Source organism: Euleptes europaea, chromosome 13 (genome assembly GCF_029931775.1).
Source record: "Euleptes europaea isolate rEulEur1 chromosome 13, rEulEur1.hap1, whole genome shotgun sequence".
Taxonomy (NCBI): Eukaryota; Metazoa; Chordata; class Lepidosauria; order Squamata; family Sphaerodactylidae; genus Euleptes; species Euleptes europaea.
The window spans coordinates 58,098,377-58,123,658 of NC_079324.1; the positions used below are offsets into that span (position 1 = coordinate 58,098,377).

The 25,282-nt window shown below is 46.2% G+C and overlaps 1 protein-coding gene across 1 annotated transcript in view; it reads left to right on the forward strand.

The window, feature by feature from the left end:
- The window catches only part of SLC15A4 (solute carrier family 15 member 4), a 49,590-nt gene extending 40,021 nt beyond the window's left edge, over positions 1-9,569 (forward strand). The window contains exons 7-8 of the mRNA XM_056859082.1: positions 6,402-6,560; positions 9,403-9,569. Coding sequence (XP_056715060.1) covers positions 6,402-6,560; positions 9,403-9,551 — 308 coding nt within the window. The 3' untranslated portion in view covers positions 9,552-9,569. The remainder of the gene's footprint in view (positions 1-6,401; positions 6,561-9,402) is intronic.
- The last annotated feature ends 15,713 nt before the right edge of the window (positions 9,570-25,282 follow it).

The window sequence follows — 25,282 nt, forward strand, 5'->3', positions numbered from 1 at the left end:
AAAGGATATTGCAGAGCTTGAGAAGGTGCAGAAAAGAGCAACCAAAATGATTAGGGGACTAGAGCAACTGCCCTATGGGGAGCGGTTAAGACGCTTAGGGCTGTTTAGCTTGGAAAGAAGGCGGCTGAGGGGAGACATGATAGAGGTCTATAAAATTATGCATGGTTTGGAGAGAGTGGACAGGGAAAAGTTTTTCTCCCTCTCCCATAATACTAGAACACGGGGTCATCTGCTACAGCTGGAGGGAGAGAGATTCAAAACAGATAAAAGGAAGTATTTTTTCACACAACGCATAGTTAAATTGTGGAACTCCCTGCCCCAGGATGTGGTGATGGCTGCCAGCTTGGAGGGCTTTAAGAGGGGAGTGGGCATATTCATGGAGGAGAGGGGTATTCATAGCTGTTAGTTAGAATGGATACTAGTCATGCTGCATACCTATTCTCTCTAGTATCAGAGGAGCATGGCTATTATTTTGGGTGCGGTGGAACACGGTCAGGATGGTGCTGCTACAGTCGTCTTGTTTGGGGGCTTCTTGGAGGCACCTGGTTGGCCACTGTGTGACAGACTGCTGGACTTGATGGGCCTTGGTCTGATCCAGCAGGGCCTTTATTATGTTCTTAGCTGGACTCTGGTGTTTGACCTGTGAATAAGGCCGCCTCACATGGTCCTCGAACACAGTTTGAAAAACAGCCGCTTTGATGGGCTTGTAATGTCCTTGGGTATCTCCGTGCCCTGGCTGTTTGATGTAGCGGCCAACCGCCGAGGCTGCTATCGATTTTGGCGGAACGGAGAACCTGGAGGCGCGAACGTGGCCATAAAATCTTATTTTCTGGTCTGTTTCACACACATTCAGGGTTCATTAGCAAAAATATAGCGCCGGCCTTCTTCGCTGCTGTTTCGTATGTGGCTTGCTTTGCGTACTTTTCTAATTAAATAACTGTGATGTTCGTTCTCTCTCTCTCTCTCCCCTCCCTCCCTCCCTCCCTCTTTCTGTCTCTGTAAACATTTTTGTTCCATTTTACCCCTTGTTGGGTTTACAAGGGCCCAGCTTTGGAGCTAGGCTCAAAACAGTTGGCGAGATATTTTATTCAGTGGATCTATTCCAACTGGAGGGATATTGGGTCTATTGTGTTTATCCAGTCTTTCTTTCAGAAAGCTCCGGGTAACGTTTATGATTCTCCCCATCTCCAGTGTTATCTTTACGACAACCTTGCATGGTAGATTGGGCAGAGAGAATGCCAAAGTCCCCCGTGACCAAACTCAGAAGGGAATACGGGGTTAGACGGGGTCAGGAGGGAATACTAGGACACTAGTCCCTGAGACATCAAGCTGCCTTCTACTGAGTTGGGGAGGGGCTGTGGCTCAGTGGTAGAGCATCTGCTCGGTGTGCAGAAGGTCCCAGGTTCTTCAATCCCCAGCATCTCCAGTTAAAGGGACTAGGCAAGGAGGTAATGTGAAAGACCTCTGCCTGAGAACCTGGAGAGCCATGAGAAGGGGTCATGGCTCAGTGGTAGAACATCTGCTTGGCATGCAGAAGGTCCCAGGTTCAATCCCAGGCATCTCCAGTTAAAGGGACCAGGCAAGTAGGTGATGCGAAAGACCTCTGGCTGAGACCCTGGAGAGCTGCTGCTGGTCAGAGTAGACAATACTGACTTCGATGGACCAGGGGTCTGATTCAGTATAAAGCAGCTTCCTGTGTTAATGTGAGTTGGACCATTGGTCTTTCAACATTGCTTGACCTTGAGAGCCAGTGTAATGTAGTGGTTAAGAGTGTCAGACTAGCATGTGGAAGACCGAGGTTCGAATCCCTCTCTGCTGTGGAAGCTTACTGGGGGACCTCAGGCCAGTTACAAACTCTAGGCCTAACCTACCTCACAGGACTGTTGCGAGGATAAAATGGAGGAGAGGAGAAGGATATGAGCTGCTTTGAATCCCCACTGGGGAGAAGAAGAAGAGTTGGTTTTTATACCCTGATTTTCTCTACCTTTAAGCAGTCTCAAACCACCTTACAATTGCCTTCCCTTCCTCTCCCTACCACAGACCCTTTGTGAGGTAGGTGAGGCTGACAGAGTTCAGAGAGAACTGTGACTAGCCCAAGGTCACCTAGCAGACTTCATGTGTAGTACTGAGGAAAGAAAGAAAGAAAGTGACCTTTTGGGTCAAGAGCTGGCACTGTTGGGTAGCAGCTGAGGTGCAATTCATTAAAAGCTTTATCTTGTTTCTGCTGGGCAAGTAGATGGTCCTCAGCGTGGTGTAGTAGTCAAGAGCAACGGACTCTAATCTGGTGAACCAGGTTTAGAAGTAAGGTTATCAACCTCCAGATGGGGCCTGGAGACCTCCTGAAATTACAACTAATCTCCCGGCAACAGATCAGTTTCCGTGGAGTAGGGTTGCAAGGTTCCCCCTTTCCACCGGTGGGAGGTTTTCGGGGCTGAGCTTGAGGAGGGCAGGGTTTGGGGAGGGACTCCACGCCATAAAGTTCAATTGCCAAAACGGCCATTTTCTCCAAGTGATCTCTATCTATTGGGAGCCAGCGTGGCGTAGTGGTTAAGATGGGTGGTTTGGAGTGGTGGAGTCTGATCTGGAGAACCGAGTTTGATTCCTCCACTCCTCCACAAGAAAGAAAGAAAGAAAGAAAGAAAGAAAGAAAGAAAGAAAGAAAGAAAGAAAGAAAGAAAGAAAGAAAGAAAGAAAGAAGGAAGGAAGGAAGGAAGGAAGGAAGGAAGGAAGGAAGGAAGGAAGGAAGACTGTGTTGCATCATATGTCAATAGAAAGTGTATTTTGAAACGAGGAATGTGTGAAACCTCCCTTAAGGAATTTAGCTAGTATTAGCGAATCTTGTCCATTTCCCTCAAAAATTCCTGTAACACTTCCTCTGAGGAGACACACGTACCCCACCCCGCCCAGCCAGGTTTCGCCTTAGATGAAATTTCGGCAGCACCTCAAAACTTCGGTGCAGTGTCAAAATCAGTCTCGGAGTCTGCGCTTCCTGCTGTGACCACTAGGTGGCATGATTTTCGAGTCCTTCCGCACGCAGATATCTTGCAAGCAGATATCTTGAGGCGTTTAAACCCCTTCCCTTTGCTGTTCTGGTTGTTGGCGGCACAAAAATCCGGGGTGCCCTCAGTTCGGAGGAACTTGTGCACGGCAAATTAGGAACGTGTTGAAGCTGCTTCCCCAGAAAACACTTAAGCTCCCACTGCAGAGCTAGGAGCTCTTCCATGCTTCACATTTAAGGGGTGTGTGTGTGTGCACATGTGAATTTTGTATGTCAGTTCAGAAAGTGACCTTTTGGGTCAGGAGCTGGCACTGTTGGGTAGCAGCTGAGGTGCAATTCATTAAAAGCTTTATCTTGTTTCTGCTGAGCAAGTAGATGGTCCTCAGCGTGGTGTAGTAGTCAAGAGCAACGGACTCTAATCTGGAGAACCGGGTTTGATTCCCCACTTCTCCACATGAGCAGCGGGCTCTAATCTGGAGGACCGGGTTGGTTTCCCCACTCCTACCCATGAAGCCAGCTGGGTGACCTTGGGCTAGTCACAACTCTCTTAGAGCTCTCTCAGCTCCACCTACCTCATAGTGTGTTTGTTGTGGGGAGAGGAAGGGAAGGTGATTGTAAGCCGGTTTGATTCTCCTTAAAAGGTAGAGAAAATCGTGGTATAAAAGTCAACTCTTCTCCTCCTCCTCCTCCTCCTCTACCGTCTCCAAGAGGAGATGATGAAGTCACAGCCTCTCCTTCCAGCCATGTCTCTGCTTTCTTTCAGAGATGACCATTCCAAACTGCAGGGGAGGGTGCCCAAAACAACCACATCCAGGCTTAGGTCAAGAACCTAAGCTGTTCATTTTAATAATTGTGGAAACTCTACAAGTGGCGTCGTAACTTGAAAAAAAGAATCGCCTCTGAAGGCCAAGCGTTAGTCAGAATTGCAAATGTTCCAGGTTGAACTGGGGATTCCCCGCCGATCTTAATTGCTTTTCGACGTTATCGCCTCCTTTCCTTCATTTTCCCCTCCAAAGCTTTTTGTTGCCATACTCTGATCGGTATCTGAGCGAAACAGCCTCATCGCTGAGAAGCCAAGCTCCTTGAGATGGAATCGGATATACCCAGAGAGCTGCGAATTTGAATTTTTGATGGGCTCATGCCTGGTGAAGCGGAGCTCTTGACTTTGCATAAGAAGTTAAATCGTACCAATTATGATGCTGGTGCTGGATCGAAAAGCGCATTTCGAGGGTTTTTTTCAGAAGCTACGATTTATACGGAGCAAAGGCAAATTAGTTTTTTTTTTAAATCGAGCGAGATTAATTCTGCTTCCCCTTCTTTAAATGTATAAAGTTGATAAGAAATGAGATACTGAAGTGTAGAATGTGTAGTTTGGCCACTGAGCTCCAAAACCAACGTGATTTTGGTGTTGAGCGGCAGACTCTATCTGAGTGAACTGGGTTTGATTCCCCACTCCTCCACATAAAGCCTGCTGTGTGACCTTGGGCTAGAAGAAGAAGAGTTGGTTTTTATATGCCGACTTTCTCTACCACTTTAGGAAGAATCAAACCAGCTTACAATCCCCTTCCCCTCCCCACAACAAACACCCTGTGAGGTAGGTAGGGCTAAGAGAGTGTGACTAGCTCAAGGTCATCCAGCAGGCTTCGTGTGTAGGAGCAGGGAAACAAATCCAGTTCGCCAGATTAGCCTCCACTGCTCATGTGGAGGAGCAGGGAATCAAAACCGGTTCTCCATATCAGAGTCCACCACTCCAAACCACCGATCTTAACCACTACACCATGCTTAACCACTACACCACACTGGCTAGTCACAGCTCTCTCCGAACTCTCTCAGCCCCACTTACAAGGTGTCTGTTGTGGGGAAGGGAAGGAGATCGTAAGCCGATTTGAGACCCATTAAAAGTAGAGAAAATTGGGGTATAAAAAAACAACTCTTCTTCTTTGTTTTGTTTTAAATATTGGAGATGTAACCATAGGCTGAAGGCTTTGAAATATCCTGCTCTGTTGGCTGTGAGGGCAGTAGTTTCAGTATTTTATAATGAATGCTCCCTCAGTTGCCAGTTCAGCTGCCAAGGCACTACGGAATGTGCACAAACATTCCACCTACTCAGAAGCTCAAACTATCTGTACACCAGGCCCAGGGACAGATGGGGGCCGTGTGCTGACAGTGGGGGAAATGGTGAAGCAGAGATGTGAGAAGGGAGCACTGTTGCAATGTGTTGTAAGTGTCCTGTGTCCAATGGGTGGCCAGAGTGTAGAAGAAGAAGAGTTGGTTTTTACATGCCTACTCTGCTTCTCACTTGCCTTGCAAACCCCTTGCTGGGATCGCCGCTTTAGCTTGCGACTTGACGGCATATACATACGTAGGTACCTGTTGGTGTTGATTAGAGATCAGTATCTGTCTTTGGAGATGCGGTATGTGGGAACTACCCCAAAAGAGGAGGAAAAGGCATGTGTGAGTGAGATGAATGAGATGAGAAAAATTATTTTATGCAAACACTACCCCCACACCATCTCTTATTCTGATGAGTTTCCAGTTTTTTTACTGTTTACTTCTCTTTTCTGTAGTGAACTGTGACATGTTTCATGTTAACTACCTGCTTCTTTCTTTGCAACACCCCCGCCAGACAGGTTGTTAACCTTCCCGCTGTACAGATGGAGGACTTGAAGTCAACAACAACTAAATGGGGAAAAAAACTAACCCTAAAAACACCAGAATTAAGTACCCTAAAGTCAAGATCAAACATAACATAAGGACCAAAATTAATACTAAGTGCAAAGGATCTTTTGTCATTACATATAATGAATATATTACAGACAAAAATCAACAACTTTGTATAAAAGAAAATAAATTAAAATTTCAGATTTATTGAAGCCTAAAATTCGAAAGGAAAACCTGAATGGTGTTTATATAAGCAAAACTTTATATTTTATAAACGCCGCTTTTACTTGGTCATGAAGATTGTTATACTGACATATATTTGTATATCTGTTTAATGGTATTATTGCATTCTGGATTTTAATGGATTTAGACCAAGAAGAAGGCCGTATGGCCGAAACAAGTTTGGTCTTAGTTTTGGTCTATTTGGTTGGTTGTAATTTTGTGTCTAATTGTGTTTTATGTTCATATTTCAATAGAAATATAGAGGCTATAGTACGGCCGTATACAAAGTTGTTGATTTTTGTCTGTGATAAATTTGTTATATATAACTACAGAAGATCATTTGCACTTAATGTTAATTTTGACCCTTATGTATGTTTGGACTTGACGTTGACCCACTGCATCCACCTCTTTGTGAGGGAACTGGATCGCGAGTCTTGGTGGCCCCTTTTACAGATGGGGAAAGTCTTCCAAAATTCAAGTTGGTCCTACTGACGTCTTTCCCCCTCTCTGTCCATTCCAGGTCTCGAATTCGCCTATTCGGCCGCTCCCAAATCTATGCAAAGCGCTATCATGGGTCTCTTTTTCTTCTTTTCCGGAATCGGGTCCTTTGTGGGCTTGGGGCTGCTGGCCTTGGTGTCGATTAAGCAGATCGGCTGGATGAGCAACCACGCTGATTTTGGTAAGTTTTGTCTTAAATGTGGCGTAGTGGTTAAGAGCGGTGGTTTGGAGCAGTGGACTCTGATCTGGAGAACCAGGTTTGATTCCCCACTCCTCCACATGAGCGGCAGAGGCTAATCTGGTAAACTGGATTTGTTTCCCCACTCCTCCACATGAAGCCAGCTGGGTGACCTTGGTCTACTCACACTCTCTCAGCCCCACCTACCTCACAGGGTGTCTATTGTGGGGAGGGGAAGGGAAGGTGATTGTAAGCTAGTTTGAGTCTGCCTTAAGTGGTAGAGAAAGTCGGCATGTAAAAACCAACTCTTCTTCTTCTTCTCCACATGAGCGGCAGAGGCTAATCTGGTGAACTAGATTTGTTTCCCCACTCCTACACACAAAACCAGCTGGGTGACCTTGGGCAAGTTACAGCTCTGTTAGAGCTCTCTCAGCCCCACCTACCTCACAGAGTGTCTGTTGTGGGGAGGGGAAGGGAAGGAGATTGTAAGCCGGTTTGATTCTCCTTTTAAAAAGGTAAAGAAAGTCGGCATATAAAAAAACCTCTTCTTCGTCCATTTTTCCCTGCCTGGCATAGCTGAGCTGCTACTCTCTTTCCCAGATCAGGTAGCTTAATTTATCTATGGCTGTTGAAGTCCCAGCCTCTCCCTTAAACAATTAAATTATTTATGCCGGTTTAAAAAAAAATAAAGAAAAAAAGACAAGCAATTGTATGGAGTTAACATCCTGACCCATAAAGGGAAAGTTACTACTTTTTTAAAACACTGTCGCTCTTTGGCTGAAATATATTGTGTTTTGAATGTCAAGGGAAGAGCATTAGTCCTCTGTCTCCTTTTACTGCTTTTGATTATAAATTCATTTAATTGAATCTTAAGTTTCCGTAATTAAAGTAATTTCACCTTGATGCTGCCGCGTAAAGCAAGGATTGATGGCGGTTTGACAGGACTCTCTTCCCACCCCCACCCCCCTCTGTTTGATGTAATAACTATAATGGTTCTGTTGGCTGAGTTTCCTTTGGGCCTTTCGGGCTCCCTCCATATTATATTGTTGTTGGGGTTTTTTTTGGACATGAACCAATAGCAGGAGCCCATTTCTCCACCCGATGGTCACATGCAGCCAATCAGCCTGCTTAATTGACAGTGCAGGCCCTAAGCCAAGTTGCAGCCTTAGAATCATAGAGTTGAAAGGACCACCAGGGTCATCTAGTCCAACCGCCTGCACAATGCAGGAAATTCACAACTACATCCCCCCCACTCCCCCAGTGACCCCTACTCCATGCCCAGAAGATGGCCAAGGTGCCCTCCCTCTCATGATCAGCCTAAGGTCATAGAATCAGCACTGCTGACAGATGGCCATCTAGCCTCTGCTTAAAAACCTCCAGGGAAGGAGAGCTTACCACCTCCCAAGGAAGCCTGTTCCACGGAGGAACCGCTCTAACTGTGAGAAAGTTCTTCCTGATGTTTAGATGGAAACTCCTTTGATTTAATTTCAGTCTGTTTGTTCTGGTCCAACCTTTTGGGGCAACAGAAAACAACTCGGCACCATCCTCTCTATTACAGCCCTTCTAAGCTAGTTGATTTAGGAAGGGGTAACTCTGTTGAAGGCAGCAGGAAAAGAGGAAGACCCAACAAGAGCTGGATTGACTCCGCCCTCAATTTGCAAGATCTGAGCAAGGCTGTTAAGGATAGGACACTTTGGTGGACATTAATTCATAGGGTCGCCATGAGTCGGAAACGACTTGACGGCACTTAACACACACACACACAACTCTGTTTATGATTGCACTGGTAGGAACGGGTGAGCATCTCAAAGATTGCTGCTTCTGAATAGGCTTGCCAGCAACCTGGAGAAAACATGCCTCTTCCCTTAAGTGGCGGAAAGTGCCTTCAAGTCGCAGCTGGCTTATGGCAACGCCGTAGGGTTTTCTGGGCAAGAGATGTTCAGAAGTGCCTTCCTCTGCGTTGCAACCCTGGACTTCCTTGGTGGCCTCCCATCCAAATACTAACTAGGGCTGACCCTGCTTAGCTTTCGAGATCTGACAAGAAATAAAGAAAAGAACCCCAATGTAATGTGAGGACTTGAACCTTGAAAAGTTGTTGGATTAGGTGACCCACCCGTTGGGTCATAACAAACCAACTCAACTGAAGAATGTATCCTGTGTAAAGATCAGGGGTAGGGGATGACCTTGTTTTAATCTGAAAAGGATAAGTTTATCAGTAAGTATTTTAATATATTTGTCCGAGAATGTCATAATTTCCAGACAGTATTCATTTGCATCAGATACTGGAGACAAAAAGGTGTGTCTGCTGTTAGGCCCCAGTTAATTTTTATTTAATTACTTCATTTATACCCTTCTGTTCTCCATATACTCCCCAGTTCCCCATAGAGCCAGTGAAAAGTCCTTACCCCCATAGCTTACTGGGCTGGGTTTGGGGGGGAAATAGTGTAACAGCATACATCAGTTTCATTGGTCCTTATTCCACATCCTTTATGGTACTGCTGGTTCTCTTATATACTGCAGTCCACAGGTTAGTTGTCTTAATGGAGTACTGATTAAAGTGACACAGTGTTATAAAGCAAGAGTTTTCAACTGGCAGCCTGTGAGCCAAATTCAGCTCCTCCCCCCCAAAAAATTAATTGTTTCAGGCCCCTGGCCTTTTTGTCACAAAGTGGTAGACTAGTTTCCCACAGTTTCCCAGGTAAGGAAAACAAATGTGTAGCTCTGTCATTGGGGAGCGGGTGCTGCTAGATGCTCTGAATCTACAGCCTGAATCTTGGTTCTAATGGGATTGGATTAATTGGTTTTGTATTTAACGTTTCCCCCCCCCCCTCCTAATTTTTCCCAGGTAACATCAATGGCTGCCATTTAAATTACTACTTTTTCTTGTTGGCGGCTATCCAAGGAGCAACCCTTCTGCTTTTCCTTATTGTTTCTGTGAAATATAACCACCAAAGATCCCGGACTAATGGAGCCGCTGCCGGTGGGCGGACCTGATATGATCTGCGGGGGCAGTGCAGTTTGTTTGACTGGTTTATACGATGAACCATTGGCCTGCAAGGTCTTAAAAAACAACAACACACCGTTCCTTCAATGGGGCGCTGTCTTTAAACTTGCATGATACACTCCATTTTTGCCTCAATCCACTTTCCTTCCCTTGTAAAAGTAGGTAAGTGCCTTATGGTTAGCAAGATATATCTAGGGCATGCCTTGAACCCTGAGCTGGAGGGCAAAACCTGTTTACAAGTGCATTACCGTTTGGCATTGAAAGCGCGCCACGCTCGTTCAAGCTGTTTTCTCCCATTCGTCAAAGCAGGGAATGGTTCGCTTGTGGAAATCGGGATGGTTACAGCCCGCAGTGGATTTTTAAAGACATTTTTTAATGAAGAACAGAAGGAAGCAGATGAAAACGATGTTCACAGTTCCTTTTTGGGGGTGTTTTCCCATAAGGGTTCTCTTTTTCCCCAAAACTGAAGTAGCTAAATAGATGGGATAGGAAACTCGCCTTGTTAAATTATATGGAAACGTGGTTTCCTGCATTAGACAAAACAGAATGAGACTTAAAGGTCTGTGTTTTTCAAAAGTGAAGATGGAGCTTTGGTCTGTACTAATGAGTACACGTCATGATAGAATATGGTGTTCATTCAACGACCACAGATTTCAGCGCATGATTGTTCATGTCGAGGTGGGAGACCATGCCAGTATCAGTGGAGATTTTTGCCTTGTGCCTTGAGACTTTTTTAAGTACGAAAGATATTCAGACTATGAGACAATTATTTTATGCTGTGAAAAAAAGCAAATCTTTTACCTCTCGGTTATGAGTTCCTTTCTCCAGTTAAAAATTGAAAGGTAGATGGGGAGGAGTAACAAAAGCTGCAATTAAGACCTAATTTGGAGTGAAACTGGGACAAGCTAATGGACGCACTCAACTTGGACTAGAAGCATTTGTGGAAATCGGCGGTGAGGTTGGTCCACCATTTTTCATGATTGCACGTCAACAAGACATCTGCGAATCCAACTTGACCAGCAGCTCTGCTGTGCTCTGAATTCACCTTGCATCCCGCCTTCACGTGGTTCTCCATTAAAATGTCATCTACCAGAGTCCACAATTGTAGGAATCCACCCTGAGCCTTCCGAGTGGTAGGATGTGATAGGTCCAGAATGGTAGGACGTGGTTCGCCATTAAAATGTCATTTCCCAGAGGACACAACTGTTGTATGAATCCACCCTGAGCCTTCCAGAGTAATAGGATTTGCAATAACGGATGGTTTTTTTAGGCAGCTTGCAAGTCTTCTGACTAGTCTACAACAGAAAATATCGGTACCATCAGCCAAAGCTCTTGATTTTGCATTGGCTTCATTTTAATCCCCCCCCCTCTGTATTATATTGACGATTGTGATGGAGCAATACGTAAAAGCAGTATTTTGCACAAAAGTTAAGTCAGCTAAAATAAATACACCACTTCAACTACTCACAAATGGTTTTAAAGATTTCTTTTGTGTAGGTCATTTAATTTTTAAGCATGTTAAAACATTGACTGGGAAACAGACTTCCTGGTTTCCCATAAACCTTTGTTAAAACCAGTTTACAAAACTCGTAGGCTGTGAGCCTGTGTTCCTAGGTCAATAAAACGATGGTGTGGATATTCTGTCTGGTCAGTTCTTTGTCTCCTCTTGCTTTCGACCTCTGATGCGCATAGTGGTGTAACTGGTGTTACTGATCTCAAGATCCCCTGCAGAAACCTCCTTCTGCTCCCACCTGTCTCCGGTTCAGGGCTGTCTCCAGGATTAGGGTGGGATGGGACTTCAACATCTTCACTTGAGCTCATCGCTTTTGTCTCATTGTCCTACACATTGTCCTAAGAGAGCCAACATGGCGTAGTGGTTAAGAGCGGTGGTTCGGAGCCGTGGAGTCTGATCTGGAGAACCGGGTTTGATTCCCCACTCCTCCACACGAGCGGTGTAGGCTAATCTGGTGAACTGGATTTGTTTCCCCACTCCTCCACATGAAGCCAGTGGGGTGACCTTGGGCTAGTCACACTCTTTCAGCCCCACCTACCTCACAGGATGTCTGTTGTGGGGAGGGGAAGGGAAGGTGATTGTAAGCCAGTTGGATTCTTCCTTAATTGGTAGAGAAAGTTGGCACATAAAAACCTCCTCCTCCTCTTCTTCTTCCTCTTCTTCCTGTTGAATACACTATGGAATCCCACTTCTTCCTAAAAAAAGAAAAGAAAAAGACACGCGGCTCTGGCAAAGCTCTATGGTAAGGATTAAAGACAGCCTTTTTCATGCTTCTTTCTGTGTTAAAGGTCCTGGGATTCAGTCCCCAGCATCTCCTAGTAAAGCATCTCAGGTGGCAAGGTGTTGGGATGCATAAATCTCTTGTCAGTAGTTGGTCTGAGTTCATGTTATTTTCACTCGGCTGGGCAGAGAGCAATAGGACCTGATCAAATTCTTTGAGGCTCTGTGGTTTTAATAGAAGCAGACCCCCTCCGAAACCCAGGCACATTTTACTTTCTCTCTTTATGTGTCAAGTTTGTTCTCACACCCTGGAAGAAAGTCTCAGCATGTCATCGTATGCATGTGTTTTTTAAAAATTTTTGGAATGGCTTGGGTGAGACCCGAGTGCTAATAATTAAGACCATTTATGAAGATGCATTTGGTATCTGTCATCAAAAAGAAAAGATCACATTCATTCAAGGCTTGCTGAGCTTTCGTCTTTCCTTTCCTTAACTCTGAGCAAAAGAACCCCCCAAAACCAATCAATTAACTTTATGGGTAATTAAAGCAATACTTTGACATGCATCGCTTAAGATTTATAGGTGAGATGGCTTGGCAGATAGCTCTAATGTACCAGAAACATCTCATCCATTAAGGAATGTTTGCCCGGTTCTCACCAGGGCAGCTGTTGGTAAATTAAAAAGTTTACGCTGAAGTCTGTGTAAATAGCATGCCACCTGGTAAAACTCATCCTACTCTAATATGCAAGTGCGGGAGAAGAGGGTTAAAGTGTCTCTTCACAGAAAGCTAGAAATGTCACGGATAAGTAGCATAATAATTTCCTTGATAGGCTACATTTCTTCATGCGTGGGATATTAAAACATGTCTCCCAGCTGTAGTCCAAAGATGTGCAGTTCGACAACTGTTCTGCTGTGTGTGTCAACTAATCCTATTAGAGACGGACAATATATTTTTGTCAACTCTTCTGGTTGTTATTAGTATGTTTTAATTTGCTCCTCTTGTTTTTAGGGTTTTTTAAATTGTTCATATTGTTATTAGGCCTTGTTTATGCATTATAGGTGTCACACACACATTTTACATTGATTTATTGATGTTTAAGAGATTGGAAAACATGCCGATTATAGGAAAGATTCAATATGAGGGAAGAGAGAAAGGCAAGAATTTTTTTTTTAAAATCATACCATTGATTTGTCCAAGATAAAAGCAAGGGATAGGAAAACTGAAACAATTCCTATTTTCTTTGTGTAAGGTTGAATCCAGATATTATTCTCCAGTTCCTCAGCCATAGCCAATGGGTCTTGCCCATGAATGGTCTGCGATCCTAAAAAGACTTTCCAGGGAGTAAATGCCATTGAATAAAACAAGAATTTAGGATTGCTCTCTAAATGTATCATGGTGCAGCTTGTGAGTTGAGTGAGAACTGTGGAAGAAAACCAAGGAGGGGGGAGCTTTGTGATGATGATTATGGAATGTTTCCCCTTGGAACTCCCTGCCCCAGGATGTGGTGATGGTGGCCAACTTGGAAGGCTTTAAATTGGAAGCAGACATGTTTATGGAGGATAGGGCTATCCATGGCTACTAGTTAACATGAATTCTAGTCATGATGCATACCTATTCCCTCCAGGATCAGAAGAGTACTAACCAGGGCTATCCCTGTTTAGCTTCTGAGATCTCGTGAGATCAGGCTATCCTGATCCATCCAGGTCATGGTAAAGTGACACACAGTGAAATAATCCCAGTGTCTGAAACAAGAAAGTGGTGCTATAACCTGAAACTTAACGCAACCTGATTTTCTCTGCAAGTCAGGCTTTTCTTTTCCTCCAAAGAGGAGAAAATATACCACGTAATGTGTGTCAGCTCTTGATAGTTTGATGGCACAGAATTATGCTATCATGAAATTATACAACCCAACCTTTAGAATCCCAGCTGAACACCAGTGTTGACTTCATCAGATTTCCCGTACCAATCTTTAAAAGTAATCTTCAGTCATTGGAAAGGAGGTTACTCGGTGATAACCTCCAATGTGAATTACTACATAGAGACTCGCTGTAAGTAGTGTGAAATTATGGCTTTGGGGAAGGGCCCAAGGAATTAAGCTTCATTTGCCGGACAGGCTTCTGATCCGTTTGGCATGAGATTTATGTGCCGTGTTAAAACTGAATGTGGGTACCCACAAAAGTATCCTCCTGTCCCATAAACCATTTTTTAAAACTACTTATCTCTAGATCTTGGTACTCAGCGACAGATTACAGCCAAAGCCAGCTCCAGGGCTCTTGGGGAAGAAATCTGGCACTCCGAGCTAGAGGCTGGACAAACAAAAGAGACCCACAAGGTTTGAATCACTTCCAAAGGGCGTAATGCCATTGAGTCTACCTTCCAAACCAGCCATTTTTTCCAGGGGAACTGCCCTCTGTTGTCTGGAGATCAGTTGTAATCCTGGGAGATCTCCATCCCCCACCAGTGTGGTGTAGTGGTTAAGAGCGGTGGACTCTAATCTAGAGTCTAATCTCTGATCTGGTGAACCAGGTTTAATGCCCCACTCCAGATGAGCAGTGGACTCTAATCTGGTGAACCGGGTTGGTTTCCGCACTTCTACATATGAAGCCTGCTGGGTGAATCTTGGGCTAGTCACAGTTCTCTGAACTCTCAGCCCCACCTACCTCACAAGGTGTCTGTTGTGGGGAGAGAAAGAGAAGGAGATTGCAAGCCGGGTTGATTCTCCTTAAAAGGTAGAGAAAATAAGCATATAAAAACCTCCTCCTCATCCTCCTTCATCATCTTCTCAACCAGATATAGTGATAGACAGCAACTAACTGTAAAGGAGGATTAGATACACGGAGGGACATCGATGAATGGTTATTAGCCACTATGACTAAATCGAACCTCCATATTCAGATGCAGTAACCCTCTGAATGCCCGTCCTGGGTGGACAATAATAGGGGGAATCTTTGGCCTCTGTGACCTGCTTAAAGGCCTTTTGAAGACCTCTTGCTGCTGCGTGTGACACAGGATCCAGGGCTTGATGGGCCATTGGCTTGATCCAGCATGGCTTCTGTTATGTTCTTAGCCAAATATTGGCTTGGTGGACGCTTTCAGCCATCCACCATCCCTGGCTAGGTACTCAACTTTCCAGAGTGCCAGCTGTGAATGCAACATTAGAATATCACATTAGAATGTCAACCAAAGGGGAAATTAGTATTACTACTCTTGGTTCGTATCGCCTCTACGTCTTTTGTTCATTAGCTGCTTTGAAAAGCACTCAAACTGGCCCACGACGTAAAATGCAATTAACAAGAACTAACCATTCAAAGCCCCATTAAAAAGCTTTAACGTTACTTATATGGGCAATACAATTTCATCTGAAAAACTGCAGTCTAATACAAATAGTAGATTGCTCGTGCTAGCCACCAAGAGAGTGTAACACCGACTTTTATGAGCTCTGTTGGCTGCTGATAGGATTCTGGGCTTAACCCAAGGAACTGCATCTACCAGATGGACCTTGTACATGTGGGGTTGTATCAGAGAAGGACGGGCCGAGAGAGTGACAGAGCCAAGATCTACCTGTGAATAAAACCTGGGTTGCCCCAGCATGGTGTAGTGGTTAAGAGCGGTGGACTCTAATCTGGAGAACCGGGTTTGATTCCCCACTCCTCCACAGGAGCGGCGAACTGGGTTGGTTTCCCCACTCCTCCACATGAAGCCTGCTGGGGGACCTTGGGCTAGTCACAGTTCTCTCCAAACTCAGTCCCACCTACCTCACAAGGTGTCTGTTGTGGGGAGAGGAAGGTGAAGTCCCTCCCCTCCACAAACCCCACCGCTCCGCCCCATAAGCCTCCCGCCGGTGGCAAAGAGGGACTTGGGAACCCTAGAACCGAGGCAGGCTGGGCCAGGAAAGCAAATGGCGCTCGATGGTTTCCTTCCCTACACTCTCACAACTTGCTGGAATCTTTGGCTAATGTGAATGAGGGCTTTAATCCCCTTGCCGGCAGGCCTGAAGCCTTGATAAGCCTCAGCCTGCTTGCTTACTGGGAAGGAGGTGAAGGATATCTCCTCTCCACGCGCAATAGGATTAAATGGAGGCAGATGATTGCCTCCAACTGCGGGCTTTTTGCTTCCGCATCGAAGGCCCATCAGTCAGAAGCGCCGGGGCACGTGTTCCTCTCCTGGTAAACACAGAGATTTGTGCGACGGAAAGGCAAATTGCCGAGGAGCAGTTGCAAGAAAATTGAATAAAATGAGCATGGGGAGAGGGATTTAGCATCCCTTTTTTGGACCGTGAGGAGCCCTGCTTGCTGTTTTAGCAACTGTCAGAACATTTCCATGGATGGCAGAAGCTCTAGAACACTGGTTCCCAACCAGGGGTTTGTGGACCCCCAGGGGTCCGTGAGAACTAAATTAAGGTCCGCGAAAGAAAGTTATAAACCCATAATAAATTAATATTTTCAATTAAAAGTTCTCTATTATAAAAATATATATATTCAAATATTATTCTAAGTTTAATGTTTAACTAACAGTTACGATTAAAGTTTATTTTAAAATTCTCGGAATTTTTATTTTGAATCTTGGGGTCCCTGCACCGAACTAAAAAGTCCTAGTGGTCCCTGGTCAAAAAAAGGTTGGGAACCACTGCCCTAGAAAATGTGTGTGAAATTAAGTATGGAGCTCAGGATTCTTGAGATTGAACAGGAAGGCTCCTAGTCTGAGGCTAGGACCCAGTTCTGAGCCCTCTCTGGGTTTAGAAGGAAGGTTACCCACCTCCAGATGGGGCCTGGATACCTCCTGCAATTACAACTAATCTCCCGGCAACAGATCAATTTCCGTGGAGTAGGGTTGCAAGGTTCCCCCTTTGCCACCGGTGGGAGGTTTTCGGGGCTGAGCTTGAGGAGGGCGGGGTTTGGGGAGGGACTCCAACGCCATAGAGTTCAATTGCCAAAGCGGCCATTTTCTCCAGGTGATCTCTATTGGGCGCCAGCGTGGTGTAGTGGTTAAGAGCGGTCGTTTGGAGTGGTGGAGTCTGATCTGGAGAACCCGGTTTGATTCCCCCATTCCTCCACATGAGCGGCGGAGGCTAATCTGGTGGACCGGTTTGGTTTCCCCACTCCTACACACAAAGCTAGCTGGGTGACCTTGGGCTAGTCACAGCTCTCTCAGCCTCACCTAACTCGCAGGGTGTCTGTGGTGGGGAGGGGAAGGGAAGGTGATTGTAAGCTGATTTGAGTCTCCCTAAAGTGGTAGAGAAAGTCGACATATAAAAAACAACTCTTCTTCTTCTATCGACTGGAGATCAGTTGTAATAGCAGGAGATTTCCAGCTAGTACCTGAAGGTTGATAACACTACCCTGGAGTAAATGGATGCTTGGGAAGGCGGACTCTATGGCAGTATACCCAACTGAGGTCCTTCCCCTCTCCAAACCCTGCCCTCCCCAACTCCTCCCCCCCCCCAAATCTCCAGGTATTTCCCAACTCAGAGCTGGCAACCCTAGCTTCAGACCTTGTGCCAGGCGGTAATGTAGTCCAGGGCTTCTTAAACGTTTTCCACTTGCGACCCCTTTTCGCCCAAGAAATTTTTACCTGGGTATACAGGTATATAAAATAGGTAAACAAATCAAACATTTACTGATAATTAATCATAAAGAAACGTATTTTAAAACAATTTGAAACAAACCTTTTCCTGTTGCCAAATTTTTCGCAGCCGGTGGCGGACTGGGTCCAACAATATTGGTTGCCAGGAGACACAACTATAAGGCTGTCATTTAATGTTTATAAGAAATACATATTTTTTTTCAAAAAAATACATAAGTGGGGGAAAAGGTACAATTAAAAGTTTAGTTGCCTACAGTAATAGAATTGGAACTTCTATTATATTTTCAAGCTACTAAAAGATCATTAACATTTTTAACATGTTGTCTAATGGTTAAGGGGGCCCCCACTTCATCAAGGGCCCACAGAGCCCACTTGCCATTCGGCAAGCTGACCCCCTGGCCAGTCCAACACTGTCCGCGAGCCCCACATTCAGTTCCGTGACCCCAAATGGGCTTCGACCCACAGTTTAAGAAGCTTTGATGTAGACCACAGCCCGCTTGGTATGTCTTTCCTTCCCCCACCCGTCAATCAAAGTCAACCCTTCCGTCTGTTGTAACTTAATATATCTTAACAAGCCTTCGGCTGCCCGTTGAGGGTCCCGAGGTGGTAAATCCCTTCCTCCGCCACTAAGTATTTATGAAAGGTTAATAATTCCGAAATTACGCGGCAAGAATCGTAACGACTTCTAAATTCCAGGCCATAAAATGTGATTATCTCCCGTATTGTGAAATTGCCCTGGATGGAAACAGTTGCAAAAGAAAGTGCTTATAAACGGAAAGGCGGGAGGGGGTTGACTCTGTGAAGTATGGCAATAACTCTAAATTGCTGCCTGCGTGTGCTGCTGGAGTGTTTTTTAATATCGACAGAGCTCTTGAAATATTTTTATACGGATTTTTCCGATGGAACGGAAAATCAAATCGCCCTCTAATGGGTGTGGATTCGGCGGAGAGCGAGCGGCATTGGATTGTTCTCCGAGCGGAAGAGTGGCGACGTAGTGAAACGAATCTGATGAAGAAGTTTGAGGGCCGATGAGATATCAAGCCAGGAGCTTTAAAGTGAAGACTTTGAACACTGCGGTTTGCTGTCTCCAAATTTCAGCTTTCGAGCTAGGCTTGCCAGCCTCCAGGTAGTAGCTGGAGATCTCCTGCTATTACAACTGATCTCCAGCCGGTAGAGATCAGTCCACCTGGAGGAAATGACCGCTTTGGCAATTGGACTCTATGGCATTGAAGTCCTTCCTCTCCCCAAACCCTCCCCTCCTCAGGCTCCACCCCAAAAACCTCCCACCAGTGGCAAAGAGGGACCTGGCAACCGTATTTCAAGCTGTGGCAGCAGAGGTTTGCTAACAATTCTGATACCTCCCCTGCCCTGGGCAGGAGGGATACCTTTTGATGCATGGCTAGCAATTTTCCTGTCGATAGGATAGACAGAGACTTGTTTTTTTCAAATACCTTTGTGCAGGGGAATGATGGTGTATTCGGGATACGGTTGCCAGGTCCCTCTTCGTAACCAGCGGGAGGGTGGCCAGCTCTGGGTTGGGGAATTCCTGGAGATTGGGGGGATGGAGTCTGGGGAGGGTGGGATTTGGTGAGGGGATAGACCACAGCTGGGTATAATGCCATAGAGTCCACCTTCCAAAGCAGCTATTTTCTCCAGGGGAACCTCTACTCTGGTATGTTTTCCAAGAACTATTCACAGTTCCGAAATCCCTAGTGTTCTGGAACTCCCCGCTCTCTTTCCATAAGACTTTTCTCCATGTGGCCCGAAACCATTAACAAAACCCCAAGGAACCTAATTTTAAACAAAATGGTTCTGATTCATCCCCCCCACCCCCAAGCGTACAGATCACACACAGTCTTAATTGCGGATTTCCGATTTCTCTCTCCGTTTCATCTCCTCGGCATCGCCGCGGAAAGAGCAGCCTATAGAAAAACGAGTGGGGTTCCTTTGTTCCTCACCCAAAGCCATTATGGTAGATACATTGCGCTGCCAGCGTAATGACCTTTCCTTCAAGGTGAAAATGATCCGACGCCTGCTGCTCTACCAGCGAGTATGTCAAGGGGGGAGCAGATTGCTTGATAGTTGAACGGAGGCTGAAAGACCATCGTGCGACAGGGGGGGAAGCGGCAAAAGGCATGGATTGTGTTTTAATTCGGCTTTTCAGCCCAAGGAAATGGGGAGCCAGATTGGCTTACAATTAAAAAAATGAAAACAATTGGAGGGAAGGGAGGGATGCCGGCCTCCAGTTGGGACCTGGGGATCCCCTGGAATTACAGATCATCTCCAGATTACAGAGATCAGTTCCCCTGGAGGAAAGGGATGCTTTGTAGGGTGGGCTCTGTGGCGTGGTACCCCACTGAGGTCCCTCTCCACCCCCAGGCTCCACCCCGCAAATCCCCAGGAGTTTCCCAACCTGGAGCAGGCAACCCTACCCCCCATCCCCTGCCAGTGGCCAGGGAAACCCTAAATGAAGTCTTCAATGTGAATAGGATTGCTATTACAACTGATCTCAAGCTGATAGAGATCAGTTCACCTGGAGAAAATGGCCGCTTTGGCCATTGGACTCTTTGGCAATTGAAGTCCCTCTGCTCCCCAAACTCCGCCCTCCTCAGGCTCCGCCCCAAAAACCTCCCACCAGTGGCGAAGAGGGACCTGGCAACCCTAGATGTGAAATTTGGGCTTACCAGTTGCCTGCCTGCAATGGTCAACCTCCCACCCCCATGTTACTTCCTCTGCACTCTCCTGATGGACAATGGGAGAAACAAGGGGTGGGGAAAGTGACAGGGTAGATTCTGTGACATCCCCTCCAGGAACGCACCCAAAAGTGACATCACAGAACCCACAGCACTCTAGGAACATCCCTGAAGCTCTATGGTCTCCAAGAGTTTGGTGTGGTATAGACGTTAGAGCATTGGACCTGGGAGTCCAAACTTCAAATCCCACTCTGCCTTCGGAGCGCAGCAGGTGACCTTAGGTGAGCTGCTATTTCTTCAGCTAACTTGCCTCACAAGGTTGTTGTGAGGGCAAAATAAGGAGTGAACCCTGTATATCATCTTCTTATTGAAGGAAAGGCAGGACAAAAATGTATAAGCCTATAGATAGAAATATTACATACCTCCTGGGCTGTACTGTTTTACAATACAAATGGGGTTTGGCTTGTTTATATACTCATATTGTGTGTGTGTAAGCCAAATACCTTGCAGGTAGAAGACTTGCACCTCAGTGTTCATATGCTAGTTTTCTGCATGCGGGAAGTTTCAGAGGAGTTTCCACTTCCACATGGCCTATCATCACCATCTGAAGTGTCAAACAATAACCCTGGAAACTACACCACACGCGTTATCTACACGTATAGCTTAGCAATGCGTTCCAGCTTCCCCTTCAGAATACTATCGCAACCACTGCTGTGATTTGGGGGAGACAATGAAATGAGATCCGCCATTTGTGCGCACGACACATGGGAGACTAGACGTTTCCGGTGTCCCGCAGTGCTTTGCATACAAAGTCTGTCGCTCCCCCCCGCCCACGACCCCGATATGTCTCTTCTACGTCAATTAAAATCAAGATTTGCGGCGGTTTGTGATTTGTTTTCCTTCGGTATTTTGAAACAAAGGAGCGAAAGCCTGATTGCAAAGAGGAAAATAATGACACCCCTTGCCACTTCTTCCAATGATAATTGGAAACGTTATAAGCCCAGGAAGCCGACGGACGGGCTTTGGGCTAAAAGTTTGTGCCATTATTAGGGAACGAAACAGAAAGACGTGCTTCGGTAAATGAGGAGTAATTAAGAAAGCTTTCAGAGTGCACCAGACCGGAGGAATTAAATAGGCCTAATAGTAGCTCACTTCCTATCGTAGATGCGGAGTATTAACAGTAACATAAAGTTATTTTTATTGTTATTGGTGCAGCTTGTACAATTAGGGTTGCCAACCTCCAGGTACTAGCTGGAGAACTGCTGCTATTAAAACTGATCTCCAGCCAATAGAGATCAGTTCCCCTGGAGAAAGTGGCTGCTTTGGTCATTGGACTCTACGGCATTGAAGTCCTTCCCCTCCCCAAATCCCACCCTCCTCAGGCTCCGCCCCCAAAATCTCCCGCCCGTGGTGAAGAATTGGACTCTATGGCATTGAAGCCCTTCCCCTCCCCAAATCCCACCCTCCTCAGGCTCCGCCCCCAAAATCTCCCGCCCGTGGTGAAGAATTGGACTCTATGGCATTGAAGTCCTTCCCCTCCCCAAATCCCACCCTCCTCAGGCTCCGCCCCCAAAATCTCTCGCCCGTGGTGAAGAATTGGACTCTATGGCATTGAAGTCCTTCCCTTTCCCAAATCCCACCCTCCTCAGGCTCCGCCCCCCAAATCTCCCGCCCGTGGTGAAGAGGGGCCCGGCAACCCTATGTACAATGGAGTTGAACACAGGAAGCTGCCATATACTTGAATCCAATCATTGGTCCATCAAAGAGAGTGTTGTCTAGGGTTGAGCCTGAGGAGGGCGGGGTTTGGGGAGGGGAGGGACTCCAAAGCCATAGAGTCCAATTGCCAAAGCAGCCATTTTGTCCAGGTGGATTCATCTCTATCAGCTGGAGATCTGTTGTAATAGCAGGAGATCTCTAGCTAGTACCTGGAGGGTGGAACCCTACCAACTCCGGGTTGGAATATTCCTGGAGATTTTGGGGGTGAAGCCTGGGGAAGGCAGGGTTCGGGGAGGGGAAGAACCTCAACAGAGAATAATGCCATAGAGTCCATCCTGCAAAGCAGCCAGGGAAATTGATCTCTGTTGTCCGGAGAGCAGTTGTAATTCCAAGAGATCTACAGGCCTCTGCTGGAGCTTGGCAACCTTCGAGTTGGCAATGGGACCAAGGTAGGGTTGCCAACCTCCAGGCAGCGGCTGGAGATCTCCCACTATTACAACTGATCTCTAGGAGGCAGAAATTAGTTCACCTGGAGAAAATGGCAGCTTTGGAAGGTGGACACTATGGCATTATACCTCATCAAAGTCCCTCCCCAAACCCCACCCTCCACAGGCTTCATCCCAAAAATCTCCAGGTATTTCCTGACCCAGATCTGGCAACCCTAGACCAAGGATTGAGCTCTGTCTCCCCTTCCAAGAGTATTTGAGCATCTTGTTACCTGGTAACCCATTTCTCCCTGGTGATGGCTTAGCACCTGTCTTTGCATGCATCTTTCCTACATGTGTTGCGGTGCATCTCCAAAGTTTGAAGTACCTGGGAAAGCATGTTGCAAACTTGGCTGTTGCGCAGGAGCCGGTCGGAGCTATTCAAGATAATCGGTTGCGGCTAAGCAAGAGGGTTACCTTACCAAGGCAGCAATTGAAAGACAGCCCCCCTTTCATAAATCTGCCCATTCCTATTGTTCATCTCTTAAAACCAGTGGTCCCCTCATCTTTCTAGATCCTTCTGTTTAGCTAGACTAAACGCTATCCCCTCTATGGTTATGCAAGGCAGAATTTTGAATATACCATATCCAGAAAGGACCCGTCCTTACCCTTCTGGCTCTATTGATTCACTAGCTCATGCCCTTTTGGAATGCCGCTTTTATGAGGAACTTAGATCACGTTATAGCTTTCCCCTTTTAATATATAAATCGAATGCCTCTGTGTCCGATATAATGCCTTTTTTATTAAGTGACAGGGATCCCAAGGCTACATTGTCAGTGGCAAGATTTATTTCAGTCCTTATATCCCTCAAACATTAGATTTAAAATTACGCTGCTCAAGATCAATGGATTAAGGAGCTTCTCTGGGATAAAAGGAAAACCAGTGGTTATTCACATGACGGGTGGTGGGGAGTTTTGTAATTTAATTCAGTCCCAGATAGGCCACTGTGAACCTCAATGGTGCCACCCTCTCTAAAACAAGATCCAAGGAACTCTTGCAGTGTAGCTTCCCTTGAATTTTGTGGGCTTTAAAAAAATGACCTCTTTAAAAACAAGCATCACGGAGCCATAGACTTCTCTGGCCTTCGACAAGGCAGATCGCGACCTGGCACTTTTGAGATTCGCTCCAAAGGTTGTGAGAGCAGAATGAGTAGATGTAATGGACAGCCGCCTGGTCTTTCAAATGTATTCCTTCAGACCGAGCGTAGTTTAAAGGTTATTCGTCTTGGGAGAAATTGATCTGTAATTGAATTTGTCTGACATTCCTTTGAATGGATAAAAAGCAACCGAAGCGGGGCAGGATCGTGAGCGAGCAAAAATGCATCTCAGTCCTCCGCTGACCAGCATAAATCTTGAGGATGTTGACAGATTTGATCAGAAACTCCAGGGGTTTAATCTGATCAGGGTTTGGGGGGTGGGAGTCCTGAGTCAAGGAGGCAGGCTCTGAGTCCTGAGTCAAGGAGGTATCTTTAGCCCCTCTGGTGTAGTGGTTAAGAGCGGCAGACTCTACCCTGGGGAACAATCAAGGTGCAATTCATTAAAAACTTTATCTTGTTTCTGCAGGGCATGTAGATGGTCCTCAGTGGGATGTAGTGGTTAAGAGCAGCAGACTCTAATCTGGAGAACGGGTTGGTTTCCCCACTCCTACACGTGAAGCCAGCTGGGTGACCTTGGGCTAGTCACAGTTCTCTCTGAACTATCTCAGCCCCACCTACCTCACAAGGGGCCTGTTGTGGGGAGAGGAAGGGAAGGAGCTTGTAAGCCGGTGTGATTCTCCTGAAAGGTAGAGAAAGTTGGCACATAAAAAACCAACTCCTCCTCTTTCTTCTCCTCCTCATGATGGTCTTCCTTCTGCCTTAATCGCTCTTTCTGGGATTCTTCGACTGACCCATTTGGCATGGGAAACCGGCTACAGAATTCCAGCAGGAGGAATAGCTAGTTTAACCCATTTTCCACAGTCTACCAATACAATTGACCCACTTGGCCTCCATCAGTTCTTCCTCTTTGATGAGGCTTAGGCGGGGAGGGAATGTGAGCCGTTCTCCCAGCACCCAACAATTTCATTTTCTCTCGCTATTTTCATTAAATCAAATCCTTCGGATCAATACTGAAAGCAAAGGCACAGGCGTGAACCCAGTTTAATCAAACGCAAGCACTTCTGGCCAAAAGGAAAAGAGATTTCAAACGGGAAAATTAAATAAATTTCTGTTAACATGATTGGCAGTTCGCTTAAATGGGCTGGATCCTGTAGGCCCCATCTGCTAGCAGAGGGGCTTTCCTAGGTCCGTATTCTGAAGCAAGAGGCTTCCAAGCCCCTCATGATGTGGAAATAGGGTTGCCAGGCCCCTCTTTGCCACCAGCAGGAGGTTTCTTGGGGCGAACCCTGAGGAGGGCAGGGTTTGGGGAGGGGAGAGACTTCAATGCCATAGAGTCCAATGGCCAAAGCGGCCATTTTCTCCAGGGGAATTGATCTCTATTGGCTGGAGATCAGTTGTAATAGCAGGAGATCTCCAGCTAGTACCTGGAGGTTGGCAACCCTATGTGGAAGATGCCTTCCATGGGAGCAGAATGCCACCACTAGCAGAATGGAGTCCTAGGATGCAACCTAGGGTTGCCAGCTCCAGATTAGGAAATACCTGGAGATTTAGGGGTGGAGCCTAAGGGAGGCGGGGTTTGGGGAGGGGCTTCAATGGGGTATAATGCTGTAGAGTCCATCTTCCAAAGTAGTCATTTTCTCCAGGTGAACTGATCGCTGTAGCTTGGGGATCAATGGTAATAGGGGGATATCTCTAGCCACTGCCTAGAGGTTGGTAACCCTATTTACACCCCCCAAAAATCTTGTTGGTCTTTAAAGGGCTACTGGACTCAAATTGAGCTCGTATAATAGATGGAGGGGGGGGTAGGGTTGCCAGCACCAGGTTGGGAAATACCTCGAGATTTGGGGGGTGGAGCCTGAGGAGGGCGGGGTTTGGGGAGGGGAAGGACTTCAGTGGTGTATAATCCCATATGGTC